Here is a 16,111-nt window from a genome sequence, read left to right as displayed (position 1 = left end):
ACTGGCTGGAAGTCTGGCTGGGCTCTCCCTCCCTCCATCCACCTTCTCCTTCTCTGCTGTGCCAGCTCAGGTGTCTGGGTCTGCCTGGGGAGCGCTGGGTGGCACACATGGTTGTGTGGCTCTGCGTTGGTTGGCAGCGGGTGGGTAAAGGCCTGGGGCTGGGGGCGGTGTTGGGGAATGTATGAAAGGGCTGGTGGCTCGCTGGGCAGGCTGCCCCGAGGGGATCACTGTATGAGAGAGGCTGGGAGCCAAGGGCCTGTCACCGGCCAGCCAGCCCGGCACTCTGCCCTGCTCTTACAGGGCCAGGGCCCAGGGGCCGACACAGACAGGGAGACTACAGTGCCTTCGGAAAGTATTCAGACCCCTTCCCTTTTTCCACATTTTGTTACGTTACAGCCTGATTCCAAAATTGATTAAATAAAACATTTTCCTCATCAATCTACACACAATACCCTATAATGACAAAGCGAAATCAAGTTTTTGAATTTTTCCAAATGTATTACAAATAAAAAAAGAGAAATACCTTATTTATATAAGTATTCAGAACCTTTGCTATGAGACTCGAAATTGAGCTCAGGTGCATCCTGTTTCCACTGATCATCCTTGAGATGTTCCTACAACTTGATTGGAGTCCACCTGTGGTAAATTCAATTGATTGGACATGATTTTTTGGAAAGGCGCACACCTGTCCATATAAGATCCCACAGCTAACAGTGGCATGTCAGATCAAAAACCAAGCCATGAGGTCAAAGGAATTGTCCATAGAGCTCCAAGACAGGATTGTAGAGTGGCCAGAAGGAAGCCACTCCTCAGTAAAATGCAAATGACATTCTCTTGGAGTTTGCCAAAAGGCACCTAAAGGACTCTCAGACCATGAGAAACAAGATTCTCTGGTCTGATGAAATCAAGATTGAACTCTTTTGCCTGACTGCCAAGCGTCACGTCTGAAGGAAAGCTGGCACCATCCCTACGGTGAAGCATGGTGGTGGCAGCATCATGCTGTGGGGATGTTTTTCAGCGGCAGGGACTGGGAGACTAGTCAGGATCGAGGGAAAGATAAACGGAGGAAAGTACAGAGAGATCCTTGATGAAAACCTGCTCCAGAACGCTCAGGACCTCAGACTGGGTAAAGGTTCACCTTCCAACAGGATAACGACCCTAAGCACACAGCCAAGACAACACAAGGGTGGCTTCGGGACAAGTCTCTAATTGTCTTTGAGTGGTCCAGCCAGAGCCTGGACTTCAACCCGATCAAACATCTCTAGGAAGAGACCTGAAAATAGCTGTGCAGTGACGCTCCCCATCCAACCTGGCAGAGCTTGAGAGGATCTGCAGAGAAGAATGAGAGAAACTCTGCAAATACAGGTGTGCCGAGCTTGTAACGTCATACTCAAAAAGATTTTAGGCTGTATTCGCTGCCAAAGGCGCTTCAACAAAGTACTGAGTGAATGGTCTGAATACTTATGCAAATGCAATATTTCCGTTTTTTTGTGTGTAGATTGATGTGTGTAGATTGATGAGGGGAAAAATCAATTGAATCCATTTTAGAATAAGGCTGTAAGGTGACAAAATGTGGAAAAAGTCAAGGGGTCTGAATACTCATGAATGTTGTTCTGGAGGCAGCTCTGCAGAGTGGTCACTAGCTGGCGCAGCCACAAAGTCATAACATCTGATTTTAAACCTAACCTTAACCCTAACCTTAACCACACTGCTAACCTTAATGCCTAACCTTAACCTTAAATTAAGACCAAAAGGCATATTTCTGTTTTCATAAATGTTTACAATATAGCCAATTTTGACTTTGCAGCTGGCCTATCTAGCAGATATCGCTAAGTTCTGTGTTCATCCAAATAAACGTCAATCTGCCACACACAGACACACAGACACACACACACACTCCTTCGCACTACACACTGTATTCCTCCACCCATCAAAGCGTTTCTATACACAGGCACAGCAACCTATTGCATCCAGACACGTTTTAGCAATTTTTTTATTCTGCCCTGCGTCGCTGTAGTTAGCCTATCAAAATATCATATCAAAGCCTACCAAAACAGATTTTTTTAATTTATTTTTAAAATATTTGTGCATGACAAAAGAACATGAAAACTTAGCTTAATGAGCCCTAAAAGGTGAACTAGTATTGCTCCATGTTATAGCAACCAGGCCAAACAGAACCTCAACTTCCACTCAAGTCTAAACCCCACGAACAACCCACAACCCAAGACCTCACCTCGACCTAACCACACAGCACCACACTCTCACTCCGGTCCAATGTTGAGATCTTATGAACCAATTGGTTTAGATATTATTTTACTTTCAGCCTCAACTCTGTCTACTTTGGCTCTGTAGACATCAACACTGGCCTGTACTGACTGTACGTTTAGCTACATGAATTACTAGCACATTATTTGAGATTAAAAGGGTTTCTCAGAACTTTGGCTTGTTTTAATGGGGAAAGTGTAAATCATTTGACATGGAATGTTTCTTGAGGACTGAGTCAGAGTCCAACTTTCCGCCCAAAGGTACCAGCAGCGTCTGTCTCACTGTTGGGTCAGATGTTGCCAAGACACTCTCAAAAGCTCCATTGACAAAGCGTTTTGGATTTAGAGGAGAGAGCTGTGGTGATGGTTTTATTTGCCTATGATACAATGCTGACCTCTTGTGGATAAAAATAAAACTGGCATTCTGATCTCCAATCAAATCAAATCACATACACATGTTTAGCAGATGTTATTGCGGGTGTAGCGAAATGCTTGTGTTTCTAGCTCCAACAGTGCAGTAATATCTAACAAGTAATATCTAACAATTTCACAACAATACACACAAATCTAAAGTAAAGGAATGGAATTAAGAATATATAAATGTTTGGACGAGCAATGTCAGAGCGGCATAGACTAAGATACAGTAGAATAGAATACAGTATATACATATGATGACCAATCTGATGGCCTTGAGATAGAAGCTGTTTTTCAGCCTCTCGGCCCCAGTTTTGATGCACCTGTACTGACCTCGCCTTCTGGATGATAGAGGGGTGAACAGGCAGTGGCTCGGGTGGTTGCTGGCCTTGATGATCTTTTTGGCCTTCCTGTGACATCGAGTGCTGTATATGTCCTGGAGGGCAGGTAGTTTGGCCCTAGTGATGCATTGGGTAGACCGCACCACCCTCTGGAGAGCCCTGTGGTTGTGGGTGGTGCAATTGCCATACCAGGCGGGGATACAGCCCGACAATTACGTGCCTTCTTCATCACACTGTCTATGTGGGTGGACCATTTCAGTTTGTCAGTGATGTGTACGCCGAGGAACTTGAAGCTTTCCACCTTCTCCACTGCGGTCCTGTCGATGTGGATAGGGGCGTGCTCCCTCTGCTGTTTCCTGAAGTCCACGATCAGCTCCTTTGTTTTGTTGACGTTGGGTGAGAGGTTATTTTCCTGGCACCACACTCCCAGGGCTCTCACCTCCTCCCTGGTCATAATCAGAGAAAGGGAGTTGAAGCGAGAGCCATATCTCTGCCCAAAATCTGTCCACTTGAAGCAGATCCTTAATTATTAAGCAGGTGAGGAATTTTTATATGGGGGGCAATAAGAGGGTCGAATTTAATCAAGATCAACATTAATTTATATTTTGATACCTGAGGCTTATTTATTTTAATGCACGTGACATCACGGCAACTTTGAAAAAAAACACACTTTATTTTGGAGTTGTCTCTGTTGAAATTCGAGACGTCTATGCATATTTACTTTTGTTTATATACAGGCGTTTGAGGTCAAAACCTCTCATAGAATATTCCCAAAATTATTCAAATAACGAGATGTATCCACCAATCCAACGCGAGGAATAGGCGGTAGTTTGACAGCCCGCCGTTCCGTTCCGTGGACAACGAATCCCATTGTTAGGGCCTAGACATAAGTATCTTGTCATTGTATCCATATCTCTGCCATAATAACGTTTAGCCAAATAATATTCCTGACCTTTGACCTGCACAACCATTATTAGGAATATTTGTTGTAGGCAATATTTCAGGCCAAACTTCTGGCAATATTTACATTGTACATTAATGTAAGAGCCATTAGTTATAATAGATATTAGTTTTGAATGTTTTGTAATAGTCTTTGACTGACATTGTGGACCTTTGCCTGCCGTTCAGTTGTTATAGCTTGAGCACAAATTACCTCCATGTTGGAGGAAAATGGTAGCCTGGAGAGTTGTCAGCTCCTTTCGAATGAAATTACTTTGATTGTTATAGCCTATTATTGTGACCCAGTCATCACTTAATGTGATAATCTACAGTGAAATTAACGTTTGACCAAGCATGTCGTAATGTATTTTGGTTATTTTTTGCCGTTTCAATGCTAGCTTGTTTGCCATTACTTTAGTTCTCGTGTTCTCGTGTGATCACCGTCCAGTTTTTATTTTAGTGTTTTTATCCTTTTATTTTATAGAGCGGAGTGAGAGTCCTTCAACACTACGGCTGTTTTACGTTGTTTGTCATCACACAGGTACGTTGTTGTTGTTTATCTTGTTGTTAACCAGGTACGTTTTTGTGTTGTTGTCGGCTCATTGTTTTTGTTTATTTGTAAACGGATCATTTTGTGCTCGTTTTCTCTGGGAGAATGGGCGAGTTCGTTTAGCATGGCCCGGTGCCCGGGGTGAGTAGGGATTTCACGTAAGGACCAATGGAATGGTCTAAAATGTTAAACTCCACCCGGGGGGCGGGGCCATGCATAACGAACTCGCCCATTGTTTCCATGTCAAGAAAGGTGGGCGATGCCTCCAATTGGGTCCTTGCTATCTGGGATCTTTGGGACATCATACCCCCCCATTGAAGTTGACATGTAAAATGGTTAGGTAAGGGTTATTGTGGGTATGGTAGGGTATTATTAAACCGACTTCAAAACGTGGGTCTATGTGTGTAACAATCAAGATGTGTTTGATCATGACTGGAGGCATGTGCAGAAGGTCGGAAATACACCTGTTGTATTCGGTGCATCAGCGCATGTGACAAACAATCAAATCAAATATTATATCTGACGTTCACACCCTGCATGCGGTTTTGCGCATGTGCTAGGTGATAGAAATGTCAGTACTGGTGCTTTAAAAAGTTGGGTTAACGATTATATCCTGTGGATATTTTGCCTCAAATTTCGAGCAGTTGATGGACCAACCGCACAGGTAGACAACTTGTAGAGTAAATCGAAATTGTATTCAATATTCTGGCTTGTAAGAAAAATGTCCACGATTTTGCAGTGTTTTGTTTGACTGCATACCAATAATTGGTATCAAAGTATAATTTATTAGGCAACTGGAGAGGATGAGGAGTGTGCCAGAGGCCTTTAAATCCGCTATCAATACACTCTTAGAAAAAAGGGTTAATCTGCTGTCCCCATAGGAGAACACTTTTTGTTCCAGTTAGAGATGTTTTTGGTTCCAGGTAGAAACCTCCGTGGAAAGGGTTCTACCTGGAACCAAATGGGTTCTACCTGGAACAAAAAAGGGTTAATTCATGGGTTATCCTATGGGGACAGCAAAAGAACCCTTTTAGGTTCCAGATAGCACCTTTTTTCCTGTGAGTGTACTGACTACTGCTATTAACAGTAGAGATTTTGTTATTTGTCCTGAAAAAGATTGCATGAGCTCCATCATCGCTGTATGTGCCTACTGTCTGTTGCCTTCAAAGGAAAGAACTGAGAGGTTACAAGGAAGACATAAATACTTTGGACACTGTGTTAACAACCCTCCAGACGAGCTTCAATGCCATACAACTCTCCTTCTGTGGCCTCCAACTGCTCTTGAATACAAGTAAAACTAAATGCATGCTCTTCAACCGATCGCTGCCCGCCCGTCCAGCATCACTACTCTGGACGGTTCTGACTTAGAATATGTGGACAACTACAAATACCTAGGTGTCTGGTTAGACTGTAAACTCTCCTTCCAGACTCACATCAAACATCTCCAATCCAAAGTTAAATCTAGAATTGGCTTCCTATTTCGCAACAAAGCAAAACTGACCATCCTACCGATCCTCGACTTCGGCGATGTCATTTACAAAATAGCCTCCAATACCCTACTCAATAAATTGGATACAGTCTATCACAGTGCCATCCGTTTTGTCACCAAAGCCCCATATACTACCCACCACTGCGACCTGTACGCTCTCGTTGGCTAGCCCTTGCTTCATACTCGTTGCCAAACCCACTGGCTCCAGGTCATCTACAAGACCCTGCTAGGTAAAGTCTCCCCTTATCTCAGCTCGCTGGTCACGATAGCAGCACCCACCTGTAGCACGCGCTCCAGCAGGTATATCTCACTGGTCACCCCCAAAGCCAATTCCTACTTTGGCTGCCTCTCCTTCCATTTCTCTGCTGCCAATGACTGAAACGAACTACAAAAATCTCTGAAACTGGAAACACTTATCTCCCTCACTAGCTTTAAGCACCAGCTGTCAGAGCAGCTCACAGATTACTGCACCTGTACATATCCCATCTATAAATAGCCCAAACAACTATCTCTTCCCCTACTGTATTTATTTATTTATTTTGCTCCTTTGTGCCCCAGTATTTCCACTTTGCACATTCATCTTCTGCAAATCTACCATTACAGTGTTTTACTTGCTATATTGTATTTACTTCGCCTCCATGGCCTATTTATTGCCTTTACCTCCCTTATCTCACCTCATTTGCTCACATTGTATATAGACTTATTTTTCTACTGTATCATTGACTGTATGTTTGTTTTACTCCATGTGTAACTCTGTGTTGTTGTATGTGTCAAACTGCTTTGCTCTATCTTGGCCAGGTCGTAGTTGTAAATGAGAACTTGTTCTCAACTAGCCTACCTGGTTAAATAAAGGTGAAATACAGCATGATGACTCAGATCAGCAACAAGTATCTGTGGCAACCTGATAAAGACAGACATGACCCAATGCAGTCATAAGATAAGGGTGTTGTAAGGGTACTGTATTACACAAATACACCACAACACACACATGCATCAGGAATGAAATTCAGCGTCCACTTTTAATGATGGAATCAAACAATAAATGTCTGGGGTTGGGTATGGGCAGAATCCTAGATGATAGAAAAGCATCACTCCTCTGCTTTTGAGAGAATGTCTGAATTCTGAACCCGAGGGGGAGTAGTTTTGTATAAAAGTTTGTAATTTCCCCCAGTACTTTTTCGAGCAAAGCTATTTCTCTATTTTACATCCTGTGGCGGTGAATGTTCTCTGTGGCTTCATGGCCCAGCATCCTGAGAGGGATGCACTAGACTGCACTGCATTTCCTCACTCAGTTAGTGACACAGTCTACAGCAGGCTACTAGAGTAACAGGGAAAGATAACTATACACAAGGGTTACTCAAAATGGACAAAATACATTTTACGTTTCCCTGTCTGATTGTCCTTTCGGGTAAGCTGCCTCTCTGCCTTTCTCTGTTTTTGCGACATTTACAGTATGTTTACATTTTAGTTATTTCGCAGACGCTCTTATCCAGGGCGACTTACCGGAGACATGTTGATGTGCCCTTGTGCAAGAGCACGTCAACCTAGTCGGCACGGTGATTCGAACCAGAGACCTTTCGTTTACTGTCTAAAAGCTATTTATTTATCTTTAAAATAATAACAAAAATAGATTTTATTTTTTGGGGCTGGCCAAACACTCTTAACCACTAGGTTACTTGTTGAATATTATCTAGTATAACATTACTTTGATGTCCTTTGCTTATTTTTGTATAGTTAAGATCAAGTCTTTGATTATTTTGCACAGGTTATTATACAAATACGAGATTGTTTTCTCAACTGGTTTTGTCAATTCAGTTTATCTGCCAAAATGCTGCTGATGTAGTCAATGCTCTATCTATGCAATGGTTTCTTCTCTCTATATTCTACACAGTGTTGGGGGAAGCTACTCTGAAATCATAGTTTAGCAAACTCCCAGTTACTTTACATTGGAAGAAGATGAGCTACACTAAAGCTGCCCTTACAGGGCACTACGAGGAGCATGGGTGCGCCTAAGTTGAAAAATGCAGGCGCACACAAATAAATTTAGGAGCACAATGAAAGATATTTGCGATATTACATCCTTCATTTTTCTATTCCAGGTCTCACAGCAAAATAATTAGGCGCATATGCGTAAAAAGGTTGCACTGTAGAGCCCTATCTTAAGGGAAATAATTTACTTAAACTTCTTATGGATCGGTGCCCCGTCTACGGGACAGTTGTTGCTCAATATGCATAATGTGACTACAACGTTGTTTTAACAAATAAAAAAGTAGTTTGCCACTTTGTGATAATGATCAATTCTAAATCAGAAATATCGTAGACCAGGGTTTCCCAAACTCTGATACCGAAAAAAAGAAAGGCAATGATTTCCTACTTCACCCATACTTTATTTTCTTATTGCAAAAAACAAGTAGTGTGTAGTTCCAGTAGTTAGCAACACCGCTACTTGGCAACAAAGTAATGAACTACTGAAAACACTACCAAGATGTGAATTTAGTTCAACTACAGAACCACCAAGCTACAGCAAAATGTCATTAATATGACTAGTTGAACTACATGTAGTTCACTACTCCCCAACACTGATTCTAAACCATACCCATGTCTTTTTCCAGGTCTCGTCCTGGCTTCTACCACCACAGCCCAGACACAGCCAGTCAATCCCACTGTAACCCAGCCCACCTCAGCCTCCAACCCAGCCAACGACACAGCCACTCCAGGACATGCCATGGCTGTAGACAACAATGATTTAACATTTTCCGCCATAACCCCAAGCCTTCCTGATCTAATTTTTGATAACGGCTCTATAACCAATTCCACCGGGAGGCCTAACCACACAGTAACCACACCACTGAAGACCAGTTCAGGTAGGTTGGAGTTGCTGCTTTCACTGTATGGTCAGTTTATGGTCAGTGGTCGATACTGGAGATGGAGTCTTGACCTCGTTGTCTTGGGTCTTGAGACCACTCAAGACCAGTCGATACAGTCTCGAGGGGTCTAAGTCTTGGCTCCATCTCTGATCGATGCTAATTTCCTACCTGCTTTGGTGGAGGTAAAGTAACAGTCATTTTTCTCAAGATGCATCTCCAGGACCTACATCCTGGCCCTCACCAATGGAAGTCTCTACATCAAAGCACCCAGCAGAGGCCAGCAGTACAACTACTAGCACTTCTGCTACTAGCACCACCAAGAATACAGGTGAGCTGATCTCACCAGAGTGAAGTGAATCCACTGTGATGCGAATCCATCAGTACACAACTTCTATCTTCTCTTTATTTAAAAGGTTTGGCGGGAACTGCTCAACCAAAACCCTCTGCGAGAAAATCGCCCCACATTGGTAACGTGATTGCATTTAAAAAATGTCTCAAACTTGCCCAACGGTGTGTGTTCTGACACCAAATCTGAATTGGTTATCATTTGTCAGACTAACCCACATTAAATATAACATTAACATTTAGGTCCAGAATGACTTGCATGGCCTTTATCTTGTTGCTCAACAATTGATTGTTTTCTGTTTCTTAATAGGATTGATCATCTTCATTGTGATCATCATCACTGCCTGTGTGCTTGTAGCAGCATGCTTCATTACAAAGAAGACATCAAGGGTGAGTAAGGTGTATGCTGTTTGTCAAATTCAATTCTGTGATCTAATCAATTCTAACATTCTATAACAAATCTTCAGCTTGACTTTGTACTAACACCAAACACTAGCATTCAACGATGTCTGTAGATGCCTGTATGTTTTGTAGCCCATTGAAGTGTGTGTTGTGTTTCCAGAGGTACTCCCTAGATCTCCGAGGCGGGCATGAGGATCTGCCTCTGAGTACTGCGGGTCCTGATGCCGTGTTTGACAACTCCTCAACACAGAAGGGTGACAACATAGAATTACATAGAATATGTATAGAATAAAACATGTATTATACATCTGTCGTGGTCAAATGGGTAATACGTGTTAGACTAGTAGTAACCATTTTTTATTGAACCTTTATTTAACTAGGCAAGTCAGTTAAGAACAAATTCTTGTTTACAGTGCCGGCCTATAAACCATGACTAATGCATGTTATCTTTGATCACTTCTCCAGGGATGGACACCTTTACCGCCGTGGATCTCAGCAGCACCGAGGTCCTGGTTAAGGGAAGTGAGGGAGAAAGAGGTGAGCTTGATGAAGTAATGGGGTCATAGGGTCAGTTTGCTGGGCCTATGACAGTGTGCCCCCAAAAGAAGAACAATTCTCTATTAGAATGATATATTGGTCGTTTTTCTATGAGTCATTGAGTTATTGCACAGTGATCTGTCAAGTGTGATGTATTGTTTGGTTACTGGAATGGGTTTTGTGTTCAGAGTGGATTTCCTCTTTTGCAACAGCCGTTAAAGAGAAGACAAAAGGAAGTTGAAGTGTGTTAATAACTATACTGTACATTCATAGTTATCTACGTTTTAAAATGGCCAGAGTCACAGCTGAAATAATACATTTTTCAACTTCATTTTAAAACTTCACGATGTCTTGTGTGGCAGGCGTGTGGGAATAATGAGAGAACTTCAAAGAAAAGAGAAGCCCACACACTGCTCTCCCCGGCTCTTGCTCTTATCACTGTTTTGATTCAAGTTTTATTCAAAACAGTGAATCGAGCACTGTGTAAGGTTTAGAGTCCCTAAGAGCTTACATTTACAGTCACGACCGAAATGATTGGCACCCTTGATAAAGATGATCAAAAAAGACTGTAAAATAAATAATGCAAATACTGAGGTTTATTTTTTATTTTTATTTAACCAGGTAGGCCAGTTGAGAACAAGTTCTCATTTACAACTGCAACCTGGCCAATGTATGGGAACATTATATTACTAATACAATTGCTCAGAGAAAAATATTTTGTTTAACAAGTAATAAAACAAATCTAAAAAAGATCAAAATGATTAGCACCCCTAACGAGTCTTATAAATAAAATCAAACAAACTTGAATCAGCACTAACATAGTATTTTTTTTAAAATTAATCTCAGCTTAAAGGGTAACTGTTTTTATTTGTTTTATTTTTCCCCTCTCATTAGTCCAATGTTGATACAGTCCCAAACTGTTTTGCATGTCAGCAGTCAAGTTTTGAAGATATTTGTCCTGTTACACACATGTGTAATGGAAATGTGTTTTTTTGCATATCACAACTCCCCCTGAAGCAAAGTGTCACTGGCCACTTATTCATGGCAACACAAAATGCATCATTTAAAGAACCATTTCTTTAAATGAACCAAAACTTTCATGGCTTCCTGTTTCACTGGGGTAAAAATTAAGTAACACGCATGTAAAATCCATTTGTCATCCATCAAAATGGGGAAAAGGAAACTACTGGGCAACATTTACAAAGTTTAAAACCACTGGAACAGTGGTTAGCAGGTCTGGTAGAGGACCCAACTGTAACTTGTCCCCAATCACAGTGAGGAAGATGGTTAGGCAAAGAAAAGACCAAGGGTCGTCGTTGGAGAATTATCCTGGGGTCACCAAGACTCCAAATCTATAAATAGACGCCGCCTCCATGCCAATAGGAGCCTTTATTGGGCAACAAATGTAAACACCTGGTGTTTGCTAAACAGCATTGGCACTTGGATTGGACACGGGTGCTATGATCAGATTAGACAAAAATAGAGCTCTTTGGTCACACACACCAGTGGTGGGTTTGGCGTTTAAAAGAAGGATGCATATGCAGAAGAAAACCTCATAAGATATGGTGGTGGATATTTGATTTTGTGGGGCTGTTGTTCCTGGGGCCCTTGCTAAGTTCAAGGGCATCATGAACTTTACCAAGTTTTAAAATGTATTTTTATTTAGCCTTTAATTAACTAGGCAAGTCAGTTAAGAACAAATTCTTATTTACAATGACGGCCTACACTGGCCAAACCCGGACGACGCTGTGCCAACTGTGCGCCGCCCTATGGGACTCCCAATCCCGGCACGTGGTGATACAGCCTGGATTCAAACCTGGGTGTCTGTAGTGCCTCCAGCACTGAGATGCAGTGACTTAGACCGCTGCGCCACTTGGGAGCCCAAAGTTACAGTACATCTTTGCCAAAAACCTGGTTGCTGCTGCAAGGAGGCTGAAACTTGGCAGCAAGTGGATCTTCCAGCAAGAAAATGACCTCAAGAATACATCAAAATCTACAAAGAAATGGTTAGTTGGCCACAAAATAAAACATTTGTGGTAGCCATCCCATCTCCGGACTTTCAATCATTTTGATACCCATCTTTTTTTTAAATTACTTGTTCAACCAAATATTTTTTCTGTGAGCAGTTGTATTAATATAATATAATTTCCACGAAATGTTGAGCATACAATATATCTCAGTATTTGTAATATTTATACAGTCTTTTTTCTCATCTTTATCAAGGGTGCCAATAATTTCGGTCATGACTATACATTGTTTAGGTAAGAGCTTCCCCACTGGGCAAAAACTGGTTGAATCAACATTGTTTCCAAGTGGAAAAACTGATTGAATCAACTTAGAAAACTGATTGGATTTGAAAGAAGTCATCAACGTTAGGGATTTTTATATATTTTTTCTCCTTACTTTTTAACCTAAATCCAATGAGATGGTGCCATTTTCTTGTCACGTTGAATTCTCGTTAATTAACAACTCAACCAAATGTGTAATGTCATCTTTGTGGTGAGGTGCCGTACCAACATCCGCCACTGGATGGAAACAAAACCCTAGAGAATGAACAGGAGAGTAAAAGCACAGAGCGAGTTGTTCATTGGTCTCTGATGGATATGTAACTACAGCTCCTATGGTATAGGCTACCTTTCATGTTCTTGTGTTATAAGACATTACCTTTTTATACTTTGGTCTATTGTTCTCAGTGCTTTAAACAGAGGACATTTCAAAATAGTGACAAGTTTTGTGTCAGAAAATGCCATAGCTCTAATATGCTGCTCAGCTGGCTGTGGATAACCATATCCTCTTTTACCAGAGTGCTATCTTGTCAAATAAGTGTATCGTCCTCAACCCCATCTTATCTGCAAAGTAAACCTGTTTGTACTAAATAGGGCTGGCTCTACGCTGACCTTTTTTAGAAGGAACACGTGTGCACCTATGTTGAAAAATCTTGGAGCGCACGCAAGAACATTTAGGAGCACAATGAGAAATATTTAAGATATTAAAGCTTGAATCGTACATTATTATAATTTTTTTTAAATATGTGCACTGGTGCTCCAAAACGACAATTCCAGGTCGCACAGCAAAATACTTTGCCACATATGCGAGAAAAATGAACCCTGCTAAAGAATTCTGGATGTCAGGCATCAGACACCTGTGTAATAAAACACACACAGTGAAATAATGGAAACATCAACCATTATAGTAAGAGAAGAGAACACCATGCACATTAGCTGTTTTAATTCATTCTCAATCTGTGATAGTCCTTCCTTTTGATGTAACGTTTCATTCAGGTTGAAAGTGGTTGGAATTCTTATTTCTCTCCGGGATCTTCCCAGGATTTGTGACTGTCGTGGGCATGTCTGAGCTTGTCTTTCTCTCTTTGCCCTGGGTCACACTTTGTGGAATGGGTCAGTTTTGATTGGCGCTTTTAAAAGTAACTACCTTTTTTCCTCTCCTCTCCTTTTTTTTTTTTTTTTTTTTTAAATCTTCAACTCAAGACGTTGCACTGGCATTAAACAAATGAAACCATGGTCTGGGGAGGTGTGAATTCCACTGTTGTAAACTGCTGCCCCATGACTGTAAAGTCAGTCTGTTAAAAATGATAGACAATTGTCACTAGGACTGGGTTTGAGATGGACATCATGAAAAGGATCTTATGTGTATGAAACAGAGTAATGAACAGTTTAACTCCTTTTAGAATGAATTACGCACGCACACACACCAAACGCGCTCAAACACAAAGGCCCACAGATACACAATTAGACATGATCTCTATTTCTTAACCTCTCTGGGGTATTTATGGGTCAGTGCCAAGATTCTTGCAGTGCAGTCCGTCTCCTTTACTAGAGGTGTGGAGAGAAAGCCCTTTTGAAATATTTTGTTTGTTATCGGTCCTTTATGTATTTGTTCCTTTTTATGGTTTGGCTTGACCAAAATGTCCTACATGTCCGTCAGCTGATCGATTTGGTCGACTTCGACTTTGTAGGATTGTTTTTCAGTACCATGATGTAATGGCTAGATTGTGTTACTACGTACTTGGTTTGATGTTGTAAGAGCCTCTTGTTTAGGGAGATATGTTCTCTGCAGAAAAAGGGGACACTTCTCGTTTTCAATAGTTCTCTGCTTGCGGAAGTACACACACACACACACACACACACTCTACCGGAAAAAAGTTTTAGAACACCTACTCATTCAAGGGTTTTTCTTAATTTTTTTACTATTTTCTACATTGTAGAATAATAGTGAAGACATCAGCATTATGAAATAACACATAGGTAATCATGTAGTAACCAAAAAAGTGTTAAACAAATATATATATTTTAGATTCTTCAACGTAGCCAGCCTTTGCCTTGATGACAGCTTTGCACACTCTTGGCATTCTCTCAACCAGCTTTACCTGGAATGCTTTTCCAACAGTCTTGAAGGAGTTCCCACATATGCTTAGCACTTGTTGGCTGCTTTTCCTTCACTCTGCGGTCCAACTCATCCCAAACCATCTCAGTTGGGTTGAGGTCGGGGGATTTGTGGAGGCCAGGTCATCTGATGCAGCACTCCGTCACTCTCCTTTTTGGTCAAATAGCCCGTACACAGCCTGCAGGTGTGTTGGGTCATTGTCCTGTTGAAAAACAAATGATAGTCCCACTAAGCGCAAACCAGATGGGATTGGCGTATCGCTGCAGAATGCTGTGGTAGCCTTGTTGGTTAAGTGTGTCTTGAATTCTATATAGATTACCGGCAGTGTCACCAGCAAAGCACCCCCACACCATCACACCTCCTCTTCCATGCTTCATGGTGGGAACCACACATGCAGAGATCATCCGTTCACCTACTCTGCGTCTCACAAAGACACAGCGGTTGGAACCAGAAATTGCACATGGACTCATCAGACAAAAGGACAGATTTCCACTGGTCTAATGTCCATTGCTCGTGTTTCTTGGCCCAAGCCCAAGTCTCTTCTTCTTATTGGTGTCTTTTTTTAGTAGTGTTTTTGTTGTTGTTTTTTTGTTGTTGAGCAATTCGACCATGAAGGCCTGATTCACGTAGTCTCCTCTGAACAGTTGATATTGAGATGTATCTGTTACTAGAACTCTGAGGCATTTATTTGGACAGACATTTCTGAGGCTAGTAACTCTAATGAACTTATCCTAACTCTGGGTCTTCCTTTCCTGTGGCGTTCCTCATGAGAGCCCATTTCATCATAGCGCTTGATGGTTTTTGCGAGTGCACTTGAAGAAACTTTCAAAGTTCTTGACATTTTCCGCATTGACTGACCTTCATGTCTTAAAGTAATGATGGACTGCTGTTTCTCTTTGCTTGTTTAAGCTGTTCTTGTCATAACATGGGCTTGGTCTTCAACCAAATAGGGCTATCTTCTGTATACCACCCCTACCTTGTCACAACACAACTGATTGGCTCAAATGCATTAAGAAGGAAAGAAATTCCACATATAAACATTTAACAAGGCACACCTGTTAATTGAAATGCATTCCAGGTGACTACCTCATGAAGCTGGTTGAGAGAATGCCAAGAGTGTGCAAAGCTGTCATTATGGCAAAGGGTGGATATTTGAAGATTCTCAAATATATAAATAAACATATAAAAACACTTTTTGGTTACTAAGTGATTCCATATGTGTTATTTCATAGTTTCAATGTCTTCACTATTTATTCTACAATGTAGAAAATAGTAAAAACAAAGAAAAATCCTTGAATGAGTAGGTGTGTCCAAACTTTTGACTGGTACTGTATATATTTGTAACCATATTTTACAAACTATGAAAAACCTAACATTATCATTAATCCTAGCTAGCATGCAGAGCAATGCCTTGGCCTCACTAATTAGTCAGCCACTCTCAACTTGTACCTCTGCCTGTCGCTCTCTCATTCTTAGCTTTGGCTCCAGCTGTGAGGGATGACTTGAAACAACCTTAATCTCTACCAACTGCTCCGGCGACCGACCTTGACACTTTCTTT

General features: G+C 41.4%; 1 protein-coding gene across 2 annotated transcripts in view; it reads left to right on the top strand.

Annotated features, from left to right (window-relative positions):
- Positions 1-7,166: 7,166 nt before the first annotated feature.
- LOC106610211 (uncharacterized) overlaps positions 7,167-16,111 on the top strand; it is a 30,008-nt gene continuing 21,063 nt past the window's right edge. For both annotated transcript variants that reach the window (XM_082974167.1, XM_045716573.2), the window contains exons 1-7: positions 7,167-7,405; positions 8,610-8,861; positions 9,073-9,192; positions 9,278-9,331; positions 9,520-9,599; positions 9,772-9,865; positions 10,077-10,148. In XM_082974167.1, the coding sequence (XP_082830293.1) occupies positions 7,360-7,405; positions 8,610-8,861; positions 9,073-9,192; positions 9,278-9,331; positions 9,520-9,599; positions 9,772-9,865; positions 10,077-10,148 (718 nt within the window). In that variant the 5' untranslated portion in view covers positions 7,167-7,359. The remainder of the gene's footprint in view (positions 7,406-8,609; positions 8,862-9,072; positions 9,193-9,277; positions 9,332-9,519; positions 9,600-9,771; positions 9,866-10,076; positions 10,149-16,111) is intronic.

This window comes from Salmo salar, chromosome 04 (assembly GCF_965601325.2).
Source record: "Salmo salar chromosome 04, fSalSal1, whole genome shotgun sequence".
Classification (NCBI taxonomy): Eukaryota; Metazoa; Chordata; class Actinopteri; order Salmoniformes; family Salmonidae; genus Salmo; species Salmo salar.
Note: the sequence above shows the minus strand (reverse complement) of the source record. Positions and strands in the feature narration are given on the sequence as shown.